General features: G+C 42.6%; 1 protein-coding gene across 2 annotated transcripts in view; it reads right to left on the reverse strand.

Moving 5' to 3' along the window:
- Nucleotides 1-21428, reverse strand: part of ODAD2 (outer dynein arm docking complex subunit 2) — a 165766-nt gene that overhangs the window by 60339 nt on the left and 83999 nt on the right. For both annotated transcript variants that reach the window (XM_054020776.1, XM_054020777.1), the window contains one exon: nucleotides 15324-15566. In XM_054020776.1, the coding sequence (XP_053876751.1) occupies nucleotides 15324-15566 (243 nt within the window). The remainder of the gene's footprint in view (nucleotides 1-15323; nucleotides 15567-21428) is intronic.

Consider the following 21428-nt stretch of genomic DNA (forward strand, 5'->3'; position numbering starts at 1 on the left):
TTAACACAATTGGTGTGAAAGCACAAGAAAGCCCAAAATGATTGAAGAGGTACAGCAGTCTTCCAAAACAGTAATGAAAATGTACCAGCCCAGGCACTAATTCTGATCTTTTACCATAACCATAATGAGAATAATAAAAAAAAAAACCTCATTTTAATAATAGTTAATTTTCCTGAGAAAAATTAAAATGTGTGCACAATCTGTAGACAATTAGTAGCAGTAATCACAATGTGCTAATGGCCTTGCTATTATCTTATGGTAAGGGCTTTTTCGGGGGAGGGTTGACGGCGTTTCCTATAAGCATAATGGAAGAGGTGAATTTTTAAGGAGGAGGACAAGGTGGTGGCTTTACAGATTACGACTTTCCCCTTGCATGTAAGGGGCAGCATAGGCGAAAGTACAAAGGGACAGATATTTAAAGGTACTTAGACACTTAAAGATGAAGATAGGTGCCTAGTGGGATTTTCAAAAGCACACAAGACCCTAACAGGAGAGTGCTTATGGGAAAAGCAGACAAGCATGCGATCGCGATTGGCAGCTTGGCTTGGTAGACATGGCAGCCAGCGATTACCCAAGAAATCACCTAACCAAAAAGTAGCTCTAGTTTGTTTTCTCCCCTAGTATTATGACAGTAACTTGGTAAACTATAGAAGATATGGTGTCTTCTACTCAGCAAAACATCTTGTTACTGTAATCTTTCTTTTCTCTCCCTCATCTCTTGAGGTTCCTCTGCATCTCTGCTGGAGCCCCAAAGATTTCCCTCATTTTGCCCTGTTTTACATAGTTTCACATAGACTCCAGTAATAGCCACATTTCTACCAGCAACAAACAGCACTGCTTTTGAAGTCTATGAGTATCTCCATCCTTAATCAATCGGAGAAGTTACCATTGAGCAATGGGAGGTACTTCCTCTCCTGAGTGACTAAATATATTGCCTAAGCAAATATGGTAGCCCATCACTGCTACCAGCCCTAGAATCAAGGGACAGAGGTTATGCATTGAGCTCAGGTTTCCTGCACTGCACTACAGACCACAACTTCTAGGCTGGTTCAGCTTTCTCTTGTATTTTCCTTTAATCCTCCTTTCCCTTTCAAATTGACTGTCATTATGTTTTCAGTTTTCCTATCTGCTATTCTAGTCTATAATTTTTCATACTGCACTCATCAGCACAGTGTGTCTTGGCTCAGATTAGGTTGTATCCCATATTATTATTATTTATTTGTATGACAGCAGCACCTGTTGCCACTACTGAGATTGGGACACCATTGTGCTAGATACTGCACAAACACTTAATAAGAGACTGTTCCTGTCCCATAGAGTTTGCAAACAAAACAGAAGAGTCAGACAAAAGGCAGAAGAAAGAAATTATTATCCCCCTTTTACGGACATTACTGAGCCACACAGAGATTATGTAATTTTCCCAGGGTCACACAGGGACTGTGTGGCAGAGTCGAGAAATTGACCAGGTTTCCTGAGTCACAGTTCAGTGGAACTGAAACTATCAAAAAACTATCCTTCCTCCTTGAAGCATCTACCACTTCCCAATGCCTGACCTGGCTTTTCTGGAAGCAACATTTCTTGTGTGTGACTAAAGTTGAGGCTATTGATTAACAGTATAACCAACTGACTGACTTCACTCGTGGGGTTTGTTCTTAAAAATGTTCAAGAGACCAATAAACCAAATTTAGCCAAATTTATTGTCTAAAGATAAAGCAACACAGTAAGAAAAGAAGACATACATACCCTCCTTCAAGGAAGCAATTCTTATCTTGCAGCATATTCACCTTACACAGAAGGTGTGCTTTAAAGATACGTACCTAAACGTACTTCTATTTATATTGTGGTTGTTTACAAGCTAAAAGCCCCCTATACGTCACTTGAAGTTTAAGTTTAACCCACTAGTCTGTGCCAGCTTTGTCTGGGGTTCCCAAATTCTAATAGCAGAAAACCAAACACCCTTGCCCCGCCCACTTCCCCATGGTCCCGCCCATGCCCCCACCCCTTCCTCCAGGCCCCGCCCCTGCTCACTCCATCCCTCCTCCCTCCGTTGCTTGCTCCCCCCACCCTTGCTCACTCACTTATTTTCATCAGGCTATTCCAAGAGGTTAGGGTGTGGGAGAGGGTGAGGGCTCCGGCTAGGGGTGTGGGCTCTGGGGTGGAGCCAGGGATGAGGGGTTTAGGGTGCAGGAGGGGCTCTGGGCTGGGGGGTGGAACTGAGGGGTTCAGAGTGTGGGAGGGGGCTCTGGGTTGTGGCAGGGGGCTGGAGTGTGAGAGGAAGTGACGGCTCTGGTTGTGAGCACGAGCTCTGGGGTGGGGCCATGGATGAGGGATTTGGGGTGCAGGAGGGGGCTCCGGGCTGGGGCTGAGGGGTTTGGAGTGTGGAAGGGGGCTCAGGCCTGAGGCAGGGGGTTGGGGTATGGAAGGGCATAGGGGCTCTAGTCTGGGGATGCGGGCTCTAGGGTGGGGCCAGAAATGGGGGATTCAGGGTGCAGGAGGGGGCTTTGGGCTGGGAAAGGTGATTGGGGTGCAGGGTGTGGGCTCTGGAAGGGAGTTTGGATGTGGGAGGGAGTTCCAAGATGGGGAAGGGAGTTGGGGTATAGGAGGGGGTTCGGGATGTGAATTCCGGGCGGTGCTGACCTCAGGCAGCTCACGAGTAGTGGCAACATGTCCCTTTGGCTCCTAGATGAAGGGGTGGCCAGGGGGCTTTGCGTGATGACCCCGCCCGCAGGCACCATCCTCACAGCTCCCATTGGCCGTAGTTCCTGGCCAATGGGACCTGCGGAGACGGCCCTTGGGGCAGGGGCTGTGGGCAGTGCCCCTGTGGCTGCCTCTCTGTCTAGGAGCCAGAGGGTAATGCTGGCTGCTTCCCGGGAGCCTTGTGGAGCCAGGCAGGGAGCCTGGCAGCCCCACTGCACTGCCAACTGGACTTTTAATGGCCCGGTCAGCAGTGCTGACCAGAGCCGCCAGGGGCCTTTTTCAACCAAGTGTTCCAGCTTTGTCCATGGTACATCCCTGTATTTTCCCATATCTTGTTTTGAATACTACATTACAGGTGATGATGAGCCATGATAGTACTCCCTAACAGTACTGGGTATAGAGTATTCATGTATTATTGCTTTGACAAGTTTCCTATTTTCTAATGCCAAGCTGACTTTAGCTTTGCAAAGCATTGTGGGATACCTGACATGGGGGAACAGAATTGTGGGAGGAGTATAATACATTCAGTTAACATACCTTCCCAACATCCATATATATAATGTATATTATATTAATATCATGCACATAATACCATTAGTGTGGTGTTTACTACATCTAACACATACGTATTGGCTAACAAAGCTCTTTTTCTGGTGAGATGGCTTTTTCTTCATCTGTTGTTTTTTTTTGTCTCTATCTCTTCTTAGTCTTTCCAGATTTTCTTTTCTCTTCTCCTGCTCTCTCACATATTCCCCATTGCTTATTTCCTTTAGCCACGATTTTCTTCTTGCCACATAAATAGCTGCATTCATAACTGCAAAGTCTAAGTCAGGTATTGGTAAGCTATGTACCATTTCCGAATAATACATTCAAAAATGTCTAATGAAAAATGGAGGCAAATATTAAATTTATTATATTTCCTCATCATTTATTTATTGACTAATTTAGCTGAAGTATGCAGATTCATATGAAAATGACTTACTGGCCTTCACACAAAATTCCCAGTGAAGTCAATGTTACAAGTGTATAGCTACACTCAGATTCTGGCTCACAAAGTCCATTCAAGATGGAATAACCAGAACAAGAAACACTGGTGGTCGAAACCTGTGAAGTGCTGAGCATTTGCAATTTGCATTGGAGTCAATGGACCCGATCCTGCCCCTGTTAAAGGGAGTTCTGCCATTCTCTTCAACAATGGAACAGTACTGGGCCCAAAGCAGACTTAAAATGCATAATAAGAAAGAATGGACAAAGCTGCTATGTCGACGGGTGAAACCCTCCCATTGATATAGTGCTGTCTACACCGGAAGTTTGGTCGATATAACTGAGTCGCTCATGGGTGTGGATTTTCCACACTCCTGAGCAACGTAATTATACTGACATAGGCCTGTAGTGTAGACCAGGCCTGAGCTGTGACTGAGCTGAACTCAGTGCAGCTGACACATGGAAGTGGGGAAAGGGGGCTGCATGCTACCTTTTCAGGCCCAGAGTTCTGGGGCTGCCTGGAGACTCCTCTGGCTTGTTCAGTGGCACAATTTAGAGCAGCCTGTAGGTTTTCCATGGCCTCAAGCAGCTGTTCTGGCAACTGGGAATAACCAGAGTGTATTCCATCGGTGCCCTTTTCCACTGGCCACAACTTCTATACCACAAACCAAGAGTGAGGGTGGCATAGAGCTGCTGTCAGCTCTGCACTATTTGAGGATTCCCCTTACAAAACTAATTTCCAGGGGCACTCAAAACAGCTGGCCAACTATATGCATATAGAATGCATGCCTTATGGGCACTGAATTTCAAAGCAGTTCAGTAAGTTTCCTAGGATGAGATGTTTCTGCTGTTTCTATGACCAATTCTAGGCAGACTTTGGTCATACTGGAGAGGTTGTTACTTAGATAATTTAATATCATAAAATGCTTGGGAAGACCTTGGGGTTGTTGCTTAGGATCACTAGTTACTTAATAAAGATGGTCTTTCACACAGGTTTCACTGTATTTATTTTAAAGACCTACAAGGCCATCATGGCTAAATTTGTTTGCTGGCCAGGATAACAGTTCTAGGAACACATAGCAATTTTATATTCCTACATTTTAATAAAAATGTAATCTATACAAACTGATTTTGCATTCAAATAATTTGATATTGAATATTTCCAGTGTAAACTTTAACATGGATTGCTCAAACAAACATGCATGCCCTCTAGACATCTGTTTGTTATATCTATCATCTTCTTTGAAACAATACTATTTGCCAGCACTTTTGAGAAGTCTGAGTGTATCTCCTGCCAACTCAGACCACATGTACAAACATAAACAAACAATGTTATACTGAATCTATTTTGTGCTCACTGGTAAAATTACAGGGTTTACTTCTGGTAGAGTGTAATCTCATCTTTTCTGACACCACAATTTAATATGTTTTTTAAAACTTTCACAATATTTTTTGCAAACTGCTTTGATAAATTGTATATCAGTGACTCTAAATCCATCTGGCTAAAATAATCTTATATTTTAGTCCATAAGACTCTAATGCCTCAGCACTGAAAACTAGATTTAAAATCTATAGATTTTCTAAAAAAAAAAGACTCATGAAAATGTAGTAAAATTTTAAAAAATGGAATAAGAAATAAACGCATGTAGAATCATTAATAGAAAAAGAATGACTGGAAAAGAACTTCCTCAAAATAAAAAATAAGAACATTGCAGTTGGTGGGGACACATCACTACATATGGAGAATAACAATGCATTTTGTACCTTGGATTGGTGAAGCCCATTCACACAGCTATGCTTTGGGGAAAGATAAATTACCTGTTGCTATACAAGTGCCTACCATACCACCAGGAAGAAGCTTGCATGCTCACCCAGCCTCCAAGGGCTTCATCCTGTGTTAAAGCTGCATTAATATGAGGATGAGGGAGTGGACTAATTTGAAGAAAAATGTAATTTCAGAATGAAGATGTAGATCAGAGCTACATTTCATGATCCATCTCTTCCCTCCCCATGCCCATATCTACACTTAGAACAATTTAATTTCCATGAGTTGCCTTAGAATATCACCAAGGTTAGGTGGAGCATAGCAAAAAGTGCCTACTCAGACCTTCCATATGCAGAGAAATTTACGGTGTCACGCTAAAAGAACCATAGAGAAACCAAACAGAAAAGATCTACAGAAGACCTATCTTCATAAGAGAGGGAACTGGATTAATGTATAATCATCTAATCCTACCCCCTTGCTGATGCAGGTTTGCTCTCTGCAGTATATTTTCTAGTGCTTTGGGCAGTCTAGCACGTAATCATTCCATGTTACGGGGATTCCAGCATTTCCCTTAGGAAATTATTCCACAATCTAATAGACTTCACTATTGAAACTTTTCCTGATATTCAACCTAAATTTTCACTTTCTTAATCCCATCCTCCTAATTATTATCCCCCTCTTGAATAATTCTAAATGATTCCTCTCCATCCTCATTATTTGCAATATTCAATTTAGGAACTTGAGTATTTATTTTTTTTTTTTAATTAATTACACAAAGTACTAGACAAGTTCCCCTGTCAAACAGTGTGTATAGATTCAAATAGCTGGTAGTAATTGCTTATGCTAACATGATGATTTTAGTAATGCATGAGATCTGGTTCCAGGAAAAACAGAGATGCCACACAATACGAGATTGCTCAACCATAGCTTGCTGAACAAATGCAACTAGGGAAACAACATAATGCTAGTTTCTGTTTGAAAATGTTCAATCTACACTAAGGTCCAGATTCTCCCCTGTGATGTGGCTACTTTGCGCTACACTGCTGGTGAATATTAGGTCAAGAACAGCTGGACATGGGAGGATCACCTCAGTGCAAGGGAATCCGCCCATGGTGCAGAGCTGGAGTTGCAGTTGCTAACCCCTTACCCCTGCCAAGTATAGGGGGAAGGGAGGGTATTAAGACCTACAAGTCAGATTTTCCAAGGCAAGAACTAACAGTACAAACAGGTGATCTACTAGGACACATCTGAAGCCACTCACTGGAAAAAACAAATAGGAATTGTGAGAGAGAAGAGGGGATCAGTCAGCTGAACCAGAGAGGGCACAAAAACTGTAGCCAGAAGCTCTCATCGCCTGAAAGACACACAGTATCCAAGGGAGCTTGCTTTGTTTTTTTTCTAGAGGAAGACATTCGTGGATCCCCATCACCTTGAAAAGACTGAAAATGAAAGATGGATGTATGAAGAGGTTGCCAAGAGACCAAAAAAGGAGCATTTCATCTGCTAGGTACAGATAGTTATTCTGGGCATAATTGAGCAGATCCCTCAAAAAGAAGTTACTTGCTGATATCATTCCTATATAAAGGTGTAGTAGGGAATGAGGTGGCAAGCCTCCCTACACAGCACTCCTATCAAATTAAAAACCATTAACAAAATCAGATGACAAAGGATTCCAGGCAACCATCTTTCATCAGGATAATTTGCAGTTCCATTAGCACTCTGAAAAGATTAACGGAGATGGAGTAAATAGGGGCACTGTAGCCCTTTCTGCTGATATAATGAACACTTATGCTAGCACTTTTGTCAGCAAAACTTTTGCCAGTCAGGGTGTGAAAAAAACACACCCCTGACCGACATAAGTTTCACCAACAAAAGTGCCACTGTGGACAGTGCTATGTCAGCAGGACAGCGTTTCCCACCAACATAGCTACTGCTGCTCATTGGGGGGTGATTTAATTATGCCGGCAGGAGAGCTGTGGTCCATAGTGTAGACAAAGCCTACTGTTTCAAAGTCTTGTGGCTGGGGGAAATTCACAATGAGAGTATCTTACCAAAAGATTTACATTTAGCTGCCTTTTTTTGAAAAATGAGAAGATATGGTAGAGGCAAGATTTGGGGAAGGGCTCTCTGTGTTAGTTTTCTGATCTATTTTATATAATTGCAATATCAATTTATTTTTAGGTACATACTTGTATATGTTTCTAAATCTGATTTATTATAACAGGATAATATACTATCCTGTATTTATATTCTGGGATGAGGAGGGGATCTAAAATCAATAAATCTAAATACTTAGTACTTGAGCAGTTTAGTGTACTAATAGATTCCAAATCATGGAACTGTCACTTCTCTACATTAAAAAACTGTACAGTGGGTGGTCCAATCTTCCTCACATTATTAAAAAAACTATAAAAACTCAATGGTATGCTTAAAAAATAGCAGCCAGAGAGTACATGTAGAGCAGAATGGAGAGCTGACTACGATTACACCTAGACCAGGACAGAGAACTGACTGCCTTTAATCTCTGTACAGCACTTAAAATACCCAGGGTGAAATCCTGGCTTCTACTGGATGCCACCCTGTGATGATAAGTTCTATATAAATTTAGAAAAACATATATATTATACATATATATTAGAGTTTTTGATTGGCCAAGGTTCTTATAATCTTTCCACTCAAATTAATCCCTTCAGCCCTATTTTTTGTATTCTTCTCGCAAATCTCACCAGTGAATCTCATTCTGATTCAGAGGTGTCCAGATCTGAATACAATATTCCCATATGTGGTCTCTTGCTATTTGTAATAATGTCAGAAATTTCAGTTCTAGCGGTAGTGTCGGTGATTAATAGCTTGAGGGAAATTGCTCATCAGTTTTGGCAAATTCAACGTTATTACTATTCCCCATAAACCTTGCGATGGATTTCAACATAATACTGCCAAACTCTATTTTCAGTATTTCAGTATCATTAAGTTGATAGTTGATTATCCTTCCTTGATTATTATAGCAGCACCAAACTACAGAAGTGACAGAGGTTGAACAATGTCTATATAAAGCCTTTACTTTGAACTAGCCATAACTTTAGTTAATATATTCTTTTGAAGCTAAGACTTTCCATGCTTGTTTCCAAGCTTGCTGTTAGTCAGAGAAAGATGATTTTTGACAAGTTTCACAAAACTGTTGTAGACAATTGTGAGGTATCAGAACATTAAAAAAATATGCTCCAATTTTGCAAATCCAGGCTGGAGAGCTGTGCAAGGCAGAGGAGAGTTCTGCAAAATACTTTCTCCATTCCTGTCCCCAGGGAAGGTCTCCTGCAGGTGTTCTGTAGGATTCAGACTCTACTGATCTTGCTGGGACAGGCTAGGGGCAGTGTTATGAGGCCAACAGACTTCTCTCTGCTGATTGAATCAGATTTACCTGGCCTACAACCCCTCTTCCTTGGAAAGGGAGGATTTTCAGGGGCAACAACTGGCAGAGGACTCTGTGGCAGCAGAGCTCCACTAGCAGCAGTCAGCTTCCAAAGAATTTTCTACAGGAGATCCACAGAGTTTTGGTGTCCAATTCCAGACTGGTTCTATGTGAGTGAGGAAGCCAACCTGCCACCTTCCTCACCAAGGGAAGAATTTCCCAGCTTTTATGTGAGAAAAACCTAAAAAGGGGGGAATATCAGATGCTAAACTTTTTAATTGAAGGTTTGTTTTGTATATTATTCATAAACAACTTCATTGGAAACTTTACGTTAGGCATGACATTAGTCCCTAGTAAACATTAATCATTTTGCATAAATAAAACAAAGAATACACTGAACATGATGCAACCACATGGAATTATGATTCTCACTATGGCTCTCTTCATTGATTCTGCTTGCCTATCTAGGTTTCTCTGTCCATTCTCACAATATCTTGACACTATTTGTGCAAACTCTTCTGTACAGCTCCACCTCATGAATTGGCCATCTCTTTTCAGATCACATCTGAAAACATATGGTTCTCCCTTCCTATCTCTATCCCTATCCCTATTGGCATGGAGGGGAATAGTTTGTTCAGAAGGAGAGGCAGGAAAAAAAGTAAGCAGGTGCTGCATTGTACATCAAGAATATATACAGTTGTTCTAAGCAGGCTCAGATTAACCACTGTGCACTCAGTGCACTTGCATGAGGCCCCCATCTCTGGACCACTGGAAAAAGAAAATCAGTCTGCACACACACACAAAAATCAACCCAGGGCCAGGAAGAAAGCAGGGCAGGGCGTCACTGGGGCACGGCAATGCTTGCATGCTGAGGTGAGAGCCAATGGGGCAGAGCGGGGAACCAGCCCAGCCCCATGAGACAGGAGCCTCTGTGGAGTGGAGTGAGTGAGGAGCAGGCTCTCTAATCCCCATCTGGGCCTCCCACTCCACCGGGGGCAGGTCTGACCCTTCCCTCTGGGCCTCCCACTCCTCAGAATAGAATCCTCTCCAGGGCCGCCTACCCCCTGAAGGCAGGACCCAACCCCCCCAGGGCCTCCTACACCTGAGGGATGCTCTCCCTCAGAGGTACAGAAGGTAGAGGGCCCCAATTGCCATAGTGCAAAGGGCCACAAATTATTTAACCCAGCCCTGGTTCTGAGGTACACAAGAAGGTGAGAGGCAGACCAATTGAAAGTGTCTGGGTGAATATAGAAGGGGATAAAAGGGAGCAGTGTCATGGTAGGAGTCTACTATAGACCACCAACTCAAGAGAAGGAGGTGAATAAGGCATTTCTAGAACAAACAACAGAAATATCCAAAACATAAGTAGTAGTAATGGGGGACTTTAATTACCCAGACATCTGTTGGAAATCTTTAATAGGTTCTTGGAATGTGTTGGGGACATCTTGTTTCAAAAGCTGGAGGAAGTAACTTGGATGGCAGCCATTTTAGACTTGATTCTGACTAACAGGGAGGAATTGGTTGTGAATCTGAAGGTGGAAGGCAACTTGGGTGAAAGTGACCATAAAATTACAGACTTCATGTCCTCATTGTATTGCTCTCCCTCCTTACTTTCCTTAGAGTCATGATATCTGTAATTTTATGATCACTTTCTCTCAAGTTGCCTTCCACCTTCAGACTCACAAACTCGGATTACGGGTAAGTAAGGTCCCATGGGAAGAAAATCTATATGGAAAAGGCCCAATGGTAAACTATCCCACTGTGGAGGAAATATAGGAAGAATAGTAAGAGGCCAATATGGCTGGATCAGGAGCTCTTTAAGAACCTGTTCATTAAAAAAGAATCCTAGAAAAAGTGAAAACATGGACAAATTGCTAAGGAATAAAAAAGCAATCATCCATGTTTCCATTTTTCTTTCCTCCACACTGGCATAGTTTACCGTTGGGCCTTTAATACTGCCTCTTTGAGAGAAAACTGCCAGCTGTCCTGAACTCCTTTTCCCCACAGATTTTCTTCCCAGGGGACCTTACTTACCAATTCTCTGAGTCTGTTAAAGTGTGCTTTCTTGAAGTTCACTGTCATCTTGATTTTAGTAAGGCTTTTGAAATAGTCCCGTAAGACACTCTGATAATGAAACTAGGGAAATGTGGTCTAGATGAAATTACTATAAGGTAGGTGCACAACTGGTTGAAAAATATACTCAAACAGTAGTTACAATGGTCTGCTGTGAAACTGGGAGTTCATATCTAGTGGGGTCCTTCAGGGGTCTGTTCTGGTCCCAATACTATTCAATATTTTAATTTATTACTTGGATAATGAAGTGGAGAGTATGCTTATAATATCTGCTGATGACACCAAGCTGGGAGAGATTGCAAGCACTTTGGAAGGCACAATTAGAATTCAAAACAACCTTGACAAATTGGAGAACAGGTCTGAAATCAACATGATGAAATTCAATAAAGACAAATGCAAACTACTACATTAGGAAGGAAAAATCAAATGCATAAACACAAGATGGGGTATAACTGGCTAGACAGCAGCACTGTTGAAAAGGGACTGGGGTGTATAGCGGAACACAAATTGAATATGAGTCTACAATGTTATGCAGTTGTGAAAAAGACAAATATCATTCTAGGTATATTAACAGGAGTGTTGTATGTGAAAGATGGGACGTAATTGTTCTGCTCTACTTGGCACTTGTGAGGCCTCAGATGGAGTACTGTGTCCAGTTTTGGATGCCACACTTTAAGAAATATATGGCCAAATTAGAGACATTCCATAGGAGAGCAACAAAAATGATAAAAGCTTTAGAAAATCTGACCTATGAGGAAAGGTTAAAAAAACTGAGAATGTTTAATCTAGAGGAAAGTAGACTGAGGAGGAACCTGATCATAGTCTTCAAATATGTTAAGGGCTGTTATAGCAAGGATGGTGATCCATTGTTCTATATGTGCACTGAAGGCAAGACAAGAAGTAATGGGCTTAATCAGCAGCAAGGGAGATTTTAGGGAAAACTTTCTAACTATAAGGGTAGTTAAGTACTAGAACAGGTTACCAAGGGAGATAGTGGAAACCCTGTCTTTATAGGTTTTTAAGAACAAGTTAAACAAACACCTATCATGGATGGTCTAAGTATATTTAGTCCTGCCTCAGTGTGGGAGGGGATAGACTAGATCAGTGGTTCCCAAACTTTTGTGTAAGATGACGAACCAATTGCATTTTGTCTTTTTTTGTGACCCACCAAGGCTCCAAATTTGGGGAGGCCCCCCAAAATCACAGGCCAGTGTCCTTCTCTTTCTCTACCACCTCCTCCTCCTTGCCCTGCCAAGAGGGCAATGACCAGCAGCGCCCTCCACTACAGCACTACAAGACTAATCCCAGCCTGGAGGGGAGGTCTGGGTGGGGGCAGGTGTTGGAGAGTGATCCTGCCCACACTCGCCCCGCAATGGTGGCTCCCGTGCCTCGGGGCTGGGCCTGGCTCCCTGCTCTGAGTGTTATGACCCGGCGCACAGGGTTGCAGCACCATTCAGATTTGGCTCAGTGCCCTTCTGTGTGCCAGATCACAACACAATTCACTAAAATTTGGTCCAGCTGCTCATCTGTCATAACAGACGAGCAACCAGGCCAAACCTGATAAGTGCTGTGATCCTGTGCACCAGGTTGCAATGTTCGGAGTGGGGAGCCAGGACAGGAGCTGCCACTGCAGGGTGGACTTGCTCTTCAACACCTCCCACCCCAGAATCTTCTCTCTGCACCAGGCCTGCAACCCATCTAGAAATTTTCTGTGACCCACAGTTTGGGAAACACTGGACTAGACAACCTTCTGAGGCCTCTTCCAGCCCTAAATTTCTATGATTCTACTAATTAACTCTGTAAAGCATTTTGAGATATGGGGTGAAATCCTGGCCTCAATAAAGTCAGTGAGCCAATCACAATGGCAGGCCCTGTGAACAGGGACCATGCCTCTCAACTGTCTCTCATTGCAAGGAATGTCACTCATTTTAGTCCCCAAATTAGCTACTTTCCACACATATTAGGTATCCCCTCATATTTCTGTTGACACTTACAGAAAAAAATATTTATACGACAGGAATGAACCCCACAGCATTTTAAGTTTCCTGCATGAATAATTTTTGTGTGTCTCACATTTTGGTTTTGTCACACATTATGTCCCACATTTGGTGTTTGGCATTGAGTGATATGGTAGTGACTGTTTATCCTCATCTCCCTTGTTAGCCAAACTGCCTAGAAAAGGATAGTGTGGGGAAGCAGAGGGGCAATGGCTTCAGTTCTCTGGCCTGTCTGTGGAGCAGAACTGGTACACCAGGAAAAACGATGGATGACCCAGAGTGTGCACCCGCCGTGCATGATGGGGAACTCTAGTGTTTCATTCCTTTAAGGTGCTTAGCACTAAATCCAGCAAATCATTTAAGCATATGCTGAATTTTAAGCATGTGATTAGTTCCACTGAAGTCAATGGAATTAAATCATATGCTTAGACTTAAATATGTACTTAATTGCTTTTCTGGATCAGGACTAGAGTACTCTGCATCTTGCAGGATTGAATCCTAGGAAAGACTGTAGCACAATCTCTCCCAGTACTGCTGAGGGATGGAGCAGATCAGCACTGCAGTCTGCAAAGAGTTACGTGTGAAAGGCACAGTCTAGCTCATAATAAGTAGTTAGCTGTGCCTGCTTTTTTTCTAGTAATAAAAAATACATTTTAGTCCTGGACTACAAATTTACTTCCTTAGTTATCTAGTGTTGAGAATAATTTCAATGGAGACAAATTTTCATATGATTCTAATTTGAGATTCAATTCCTTCCCCCAATCCTGGCAACCCTTTTTAAAATTTCCTCCCAAACAACCTGTACTCTCTCCTTCTCAAACACAAGATGGACTTTGTTTGACCACAATTTTAGCAATAACTTATGTTATTTTTGGTGCTTAGATTGACCACATTTCAGAATGAAGCTATCCATACTGGGTATTTGAAGTGATAGCCTTGAGTACTGGAATATGTCTGAGGTTTTACGAGTGTCAATTTATATTTATTGGTGTTTGAATTTCTCAGTTGATTTATGATGTTCATTCTGTTGGGTTAATATATTAGTGTATACGGCTGATGCTTACAATTCTTCATATGAAATATTCTGTGGAGTTTATTTCATTTATGCATACTTTTATACTACATGACTAACACTGTTCATATATGCCATGTTTACAGTTGTGCACTATCTAGGCTTTTGCCACTGGGTGACAGCCAAAGCATGAAAACAAAAGCCCTATTCAGCAAAAGGAATCTTTGCAGTGCTATATGAATATCAAGTGAATTATGCAAATCAGAACAGCAGAGGAATAAGACAACTATCTCTTTCTGACCATGCTCATGTGTGAGGAGGGAATTATGCCCACAACCTTGGGGAAAATGTCCCTGTTCTAAACACAGCAGACATACTAAATGCAGACCTGGATATTTTATTGGAACATTTCTCACAAAATTTAAAGTTTGATTTTCGCAAGCTGTACAAATCTGACATTAGAAAACAAGTCAGAGAGCAGTAATGTTCTGAATAAAACACCAACTTTTTTCTTTGGTTCTGTGTGTGTGCTGCTGCTGGTGGTGGTGGTGGTGGGGGGGCTATATACTTGCCTAAAAAGAGAAAGGGGGTGTGTGTTAATTTATAAAGAGAATTAACATGGATTTTTTGTTTCCAAGTTAAAATACTAATAATATTCCTATTATAAGAGTTTCAAAAAACCTTTTTCACAGTGCTAACTGAACACATTTCTGTTACTATAACTTTTCTATAATTTTCTATAATTACTCAATGTAGGGTAAGTTGAGGAAAAGTATGTCCTCAGCTGTGAGCACTTGAAAACAGGAATTTATAAACTAGTTCAGAAAGTTTAAATCAGATCTGGATAAAATCAATAATTTTAAAGGTTTATCCTAATCTTTCAAGAATACAAAAGCTTTTTCTTCCAATAAAGTATTTTTCTGCTGAAATGTTTGTCTTTCTATATAGCATTATCTACAGTAACACATAACAAAAATACACATTCTGTGGAAAGCCAAAAATACAGGTATTGTTCAAAACAGTCACTGAATAAAGCCAACACTAACCTGACAAAAGCAAAACCTATAAATGTGCTTACACTATGAAACAACTGAGAAATTAACTGGAGTTTTAATGCAGAGGAGGTCATACTAGTGTGTTATGAATAATATTCTGAGCTGGCTGATATTAAAATAATACATCACATATTTGGTATAATGGGACAATATACAAATTAACTATTCTGTGACTTAAATGCAGAATCTGATGGCAAATAAATCTCTCCTTTTTTTCATTTTGTATAACAACCTTAACTATATTCATGTTAGAATGTCCAATGTTTAGCCAACACAATTGCCAGTATTTTTCATTTACATGAACCATTTAGAATGAAGATGAGCAACTTACATCATATTTTCAGGTTCTGTTGCACAAGCTCCCACTGCTTTTGTGACATTCACAAGAAGTGCCTTATTGGTTCCAGTAAGTAAATTAACTAGGGGTGGGATGCCACCACATTTCCGGATAATAGCTCTATTTGCCGGCTCCTGACAACATTCCCCTAATGCTCCAACCACATTCACAAGGACTTCTTCAGGTTGATCAGTCAGTAGTACTACCAAAGTTTCAATGGCTTTGTATTCCCGAAATCTAAATGTTAACAATAAAAAAACAAAAACATCATTGCCTTTGTATTAAGGTTACAAGATAATGTTTTCATTTTATAAACAAATTGCATTGCTAAACAAACAACTGCATGTGTTATCCATTCAAAAATAGTTAATGGAAATGTAATGGACAGTGAAACAGTACAGTGAGGCTGAGGGAACTGGGATTATTTAGTCTGCAGAAGAGAAGATTGAGGAGGGATTTGATAGCAGCCTTCAACTACCTGAAGGGGGGGTTCCAAAGAGGATGGAGCTAGTGGTGGCAGATGACAGAACAAGGAGCAATGGTCTCAAGTTGCAGTGGGGGAGGTCTAGGTTGGATATTAGGAAAAACTATTTCACAAGGAGGGTGGTGAAGCACTGGAATGGGTTACCTAGGGAGGTGGTGGAATCTCCATCCTTAGATGTTTTTAAGGCCTGGCTTGACAAAGCCCTGGCTGGGATGATTTAGTTGGGGTTGGTCCTGCTTTGACCAGGGGTTTGGACTAGATGACCTCCTGAGGTCTCTTCCAAGCATAATCTTCTATGATTCTATGACTTTTTAATATTTTTTTATTAATAGTTTTTATTAATAGCTCTTCTTCATGTTTGGGAAAGATACTCAGAATGTCATAGCTAAATACAAGCTGGAACAGATTGTTTAGTTTAAGTAGTTAACACATTTTGTAAGAGACCATTCAAGGTGGAGTGGCCAGTTAATATTATTGCAGTCATAGAACAGAAAAGGGGGTGGTGGTTAGTGGATTAATGATTATTGTAATAAAACATAAATCCAGTGTCTTTATAAAGTGCTTGATTTTTAGTGTCTAGCAAAGTTATGAACAGAAGCTCCCAGGCTTGTCTTTTGAAAGTGTTGTGCAGATTTCCTTTGAGGATGAGGACTGAGAGGTCAGATATGGAATGATCACTTTTGAAAAGTGTTCACCCAGAGATGATATTTTCTTTTATCATTTTTCTGTGTGAGCTCATTCAAGAGCATAGTAATTATCTGGTTTCACCCACATAGTTGTTACGGATCATATAGTGCAGTGGATGAAGTACACCACATGTTGTGATAGGAATGTGTAGGATCCATGGATCTTGAAAGGTGTGTTGTGGGGGGTATTTATTATCATAATAGTGGAGATATGCCCACGGTTTTTGCATCTGTTCTGATGGCAGGTCTGGTTTTGCTTTCAGTGGTTGTTTCCTGGTCTGTGGGGAGCTAGCTTCTGAAGATGAGTTTGGTGAGGTTGGGAGGTTGTTTGAAGGCCAGAAGAGGTTGTTCAGGAAAAATTTCTTTCAGAATGTGGGCCCCATCGAGTATGGCTTGTAAATATGATTAATGATCCCTACAAATCTTTGGGAAAGGATTGCAGAATATCTTCATGAAAATTTCAGCAAAACCTCTCAGGAGGATTCAAGGGACATGCTTGTGTACATAAACATGGCCACCCTGCCTAACTCTATAAGGGAACGAAAAGTAGATAACAACTCTACCTCCCTCTGTTGTACCGCTACCCCTTGTAGTACGAGTAAATTAATGAAAAGACAATAGCTATGTCCTGCTAAATTGGGGGTGCCATCCCTGTAATGGGAGATCACTTACTCGAGGTAACTTCCCCTTCATTCGGCTTGTCTGTGCTCCAGAGACTGACTGGAATGTGGTGGAATCAGAAAGAGGTCCTGGCTTATGGGATAGCTGGATTCCCCAGTATCATGTCCTCCACCCTTCTCCACCTCCTCCTTGCCCTCGCTGTTCATGACAAGAGCCTGTGACTCAGGCTCCTCAGGGGTATCAATGATGGTGTGAAGGGTGGTGATGGAGTGTCCTCCAAGTATGGCATGCAGCTCTTTGTAAAAGCAGCATGTGTATGTACGGCTTGGCTCCAGATTGACTGTTGGCCTCCCTCGTCTTCTAGTATGCCAGCTGCAGTTCCTTTGCTTTCACATGGTACTCTTACTGATCCCTGTCATATTGTTCTTCCTGCATTCCCCATGCAATCTGCTTGTAAATGTCCACATTTCTACAGCTGGTCCATAGCTGTGCTTGCACAGGCTCTTCTCCCCATAGGCCCAGGAGATCCAGTATCTCCTGTCTACTCCCAACCAGAGCACATCTGGAGCATGTAGCCACTCTGGTCAGCTGGTCAGTTGCACATAACAGTGGAAAGCTTGGAGTGGGTGAATGCCTCTTTGCACAGATCAAATGGAGAATCTCTTCTATTTAGCAAGGTAAGTAGACCTAGCTGAAGGCTTCCTACTGTTTAATAGAATTTCTTGTACTTACTCCTTTACAGCAATCTCGTTCTGAGGATGTCAGCCATGAAGCATCCATGCCATCAGGTGGAGGGCTTGTAGGTTGGGATGGAGCCATTGTCATGGGAGATCACATCCATATGGAGCTTTTGCGAACAGGGGCTGCTAACAGGGAGTTTCGCAAGGGAGTTCTCCAGGTGAAGGAGGAGCAATACAGCACCCTTTTGGGGTAAGTGACTGTCTGTAGTGTGTGTTTGTTTGTGTTGGGGGTTACTTGCTGTGTGCTGAGCTTGTGTTTGTCAGTCTGTTTGTTTGTTTGGTTATTTGAAGGACCGTGTGCGGTGGCTGGCAGTTGGAAGCTGTGAGCTTCAAAGGAAGGTTTGAAAGCTAGAAGCCTCTGGTAAGTGGCTGAGCCTTAATCAGTGGGTGAGGCATTCATACAGGCCAGGGCTTTATAAAGCAGCGCACAAGCAACCAGGGAGCTTTTGCGAACAGGGGCTGCTAACAGGGAGTTTTGCAAGGGAGTTGGGAAGGGGAGCAGGAAGGGGGCGAGTGTCCCTTGCCAGTTCTATCTGTTTTCCCTTTATTCCCCTTAAAACCTATAAACCAACTACATTCAAAACTTCTTGCTTAACAACCCTTTCAGCGGACAGGGGGCTGCAGACGGGAGTTTGACAGAAGGAGGCTTATGATGGTTAGGAAGACCCGCAACACCTGTGCCAGCACTGCTTCTGTCTCCTCCACCTGTGCCTGTAGCCAGACAGAGCGCCTGAGCATGGATGCTTCTACCCAGATCCTGGTGTGGTTTTGCAGAGACTGTAACTTGCAATTTTCACTTACTGATATCCAGGCTGGGGGGACCATCCAATGTGAGAGGTGCCTGCTGGTGGAATCTCTCAGGCAGCAGGTGGGAGAGCTACAGGAGGAGGTGGCTAGGTTGAGCAGCATCCGAATCCATGAGCAATTCCTTGACAGTGTCCATGTGGAGACAGCTGAGGTAGCTGTCCCAGTACACAGGACTGCTGATACACCACTGGTGGAGGAGGAGATGGCTCAGGGTGGACACTGGCAGCTGGTTACTTCTGGCAGCAGGCAGCGCTCCACCCCTGCTCCGAACCCTCCTGCCGTGGTAATAGGTAACCGTTATGCTCTTCTTGATACAGGAAAGAAGGAATCACCCCCTACAGTAAAGGAGGAGAAGCCTCGTACCCCTAAGGCTGGGAGGTCTGCTGCCATCACTGCGAATAGGAAACGCAGGGTAGTGGTGGTCGGAGACTCTCTGCTGAGGGGGACGGAGGCGCCCATCTGTCGCCCTGACATTTCATCTCGGGAGGTATGCTGCCTGCCGGGGGCCCGTATCCGAGACGTTACGGAGGCATTGTTGAGGATTATCCAGCCCTCTGACTACTACCCCATGCTACTCATCCATGTGGGCACAAATGATACTGCGCGGTGTGACACTGAGCGGATCAAGAGTGACTATAGGGCTCAGGGAGTACGGATGAAGGAGTTTGGAGCGCAGGTGGTATTCTCTTCGATTCTTCCTGTCAAAGGTAGGGGCCCGGGAGAGACAGATGCATCATGGAGGTGAATGCCTGGCTGCCAAGATGGTGTCGCCAGGAGGGCTTTGGCTTCCTAGACCACGGGATGCTATTCGAGGAAGGACTGCTAGGCAGAGATGGCATTCACCTTTCGAGGAGGGGAAAGACCTTATTTGGACACAGACTGGCTAACCTAGTGAGGAGGGCTTTAAACTAGGTTCGACGGGGACAGGTGAGCAAAGCCCACAGGTAAGTGGAGAACATGGAGACCTGGGAGATGGGTCGGAAACGAGAGGGAGCGTGGGCTATATTGGCAGACAGAAAGGAGGGTCAGGACAAAACTGGGAGGAAAGATCAAACCAGTATCTTAGATGCCTATATACAAATGCGAGAAGTATGGGGAATAAGCAGGAAGAACTGGAAGTGCTAATAAATAAATACAACTATGACATTGTTGGCATCACTGAAACTTGGTGGGATAATACACATGATTGGAATGTTGGTGTGGATGGGTACAGCTTGCTCAGGAAGGATAGACAGGGGAAAAAGGGAGGAGGTGTTGCCTTATATATTAAAAATGTACACACTTGGACTGAGGTAGAGATGGACATAGGAGATGGAAGTGTTGAGAGTCTCTGGGTTAGGCTAAAAGGGGTAAAAAACAAGGGAGATGTCATGCTAGGAGTCTACTACAGGCCACCTAACCAGGTGGAAGAGGTGGATGAGGCTTTTTTTAAGCAACTAACAAAATCATCCAAAGCCCAAGATTTGGTGGTGATGGGGGACTTCAACTATCCGGATATATGTTGGGAAAATAACACAGCGGGGCACAGACTATCCAACAAATTCTTGGACTGCATTGCAGACAACTTTTTATTTCAGAAGGTTGAAAAAGGTACTAGGGGGGAAGCTGTTCTAGACTTGATTTTAACAAATAGGGAGGAACTCGTTGAGAATTTGAAAGCAGAAGGCAGCCTGGGTGAAAGTGATCATGAAATCATAGAGTTTGCAATTCTAAGGAAGGGTAGAAGGGAGAACAGCAAAATAGAGACAATGGATTTCAGGAAGGCAGATTTTGGTAAGCTCAGAGAGCTGATAGGTAAGGTCCCATGGGAATCAAGACTGAGGGGAAAAACAACTGAGGAGAGTTGGCAGTTTTTCAAAGGGACACTATTAAGGGCCCAAAAGCAAGCTATTCCGCTGGTTAGGAAAGATAGAAAATGTGGCAAAAGACCACCTTGGCTTAACCACGAGATCTTGCATGATCTAAAAAATAAAAAGGAGTCATATAAAAAATGGAAACTAGGACAGATTACAAAGGATGAATATAGGCAAACAACACAGGAATGCAGGGGCAAGATTAGAAAGGCAAAGGCACAAAATGAACTCAAACTAGCTACAGGAATAAAGGGAAACAAGAAGACTTTTTATCAATACATTAGAAGCAAGAGGAAGACCAAAGACAGGGTAGGCCCACTGCTTAGTGAAGAGGGAGAAACAGTATCAGGAAACTTGGAAATGGCAGAGATCCTTAATGACTTCTTTGTTTCGGTCTTCACCGAGAAGTCTGAAGGAATGCCTAACATAGTGAATGCTAATGGGAAGGGGGTAGGTTTAGCAGATAAAATAAAAAAAGAACAAGTTAAAAATCACTTAGAAAAGTTAGATGCCTGCAAGTCACCCGGGCCTGATGAAATGCATCCTAGAATACTCCAGGAGCTAATAGAGGAGGTATCTGAGCCTCTAGCTATTATCTTTGGAAAATCATGGGAGACGGGAGAGATTCCAGAAGACTGGAAGAGGGCAAATATAGTGCCCATCTATAAAAAGGGAAATAAAAACAACCCAGGAAACTACAGACCAGTTAGTTTAACTTCTGTGCCAGGGAAGATAATGGAGCAAGTAATTAAGGAAATCATCTGCAACACTTGGAAGGTGGTAAGGTGATAGGGAACAGCCAGCATGGATTTGTGAAGAACAAATCATGTCAAACCAATCTGATAGCTTTCTCTGATAGGATAACGAGCCTTGTGGATAAGGATGAAGCTGTGGATGTGGTATACCTA

This window comes from Malaclemys terrapin, chromosome 2, assembly GCF_027887155.1.
Source record: "Malaclemys terrapin pileata isolate rMalTer1 chromosome 2, rMalTer1.hap1, whole genome shotgun sequence".
NCBI classification, from domain to species: Eukaryota; Metazoa; Chordata; order Testudines; family Emydidae; genus Malaclemys; species Malaclemys terrapin.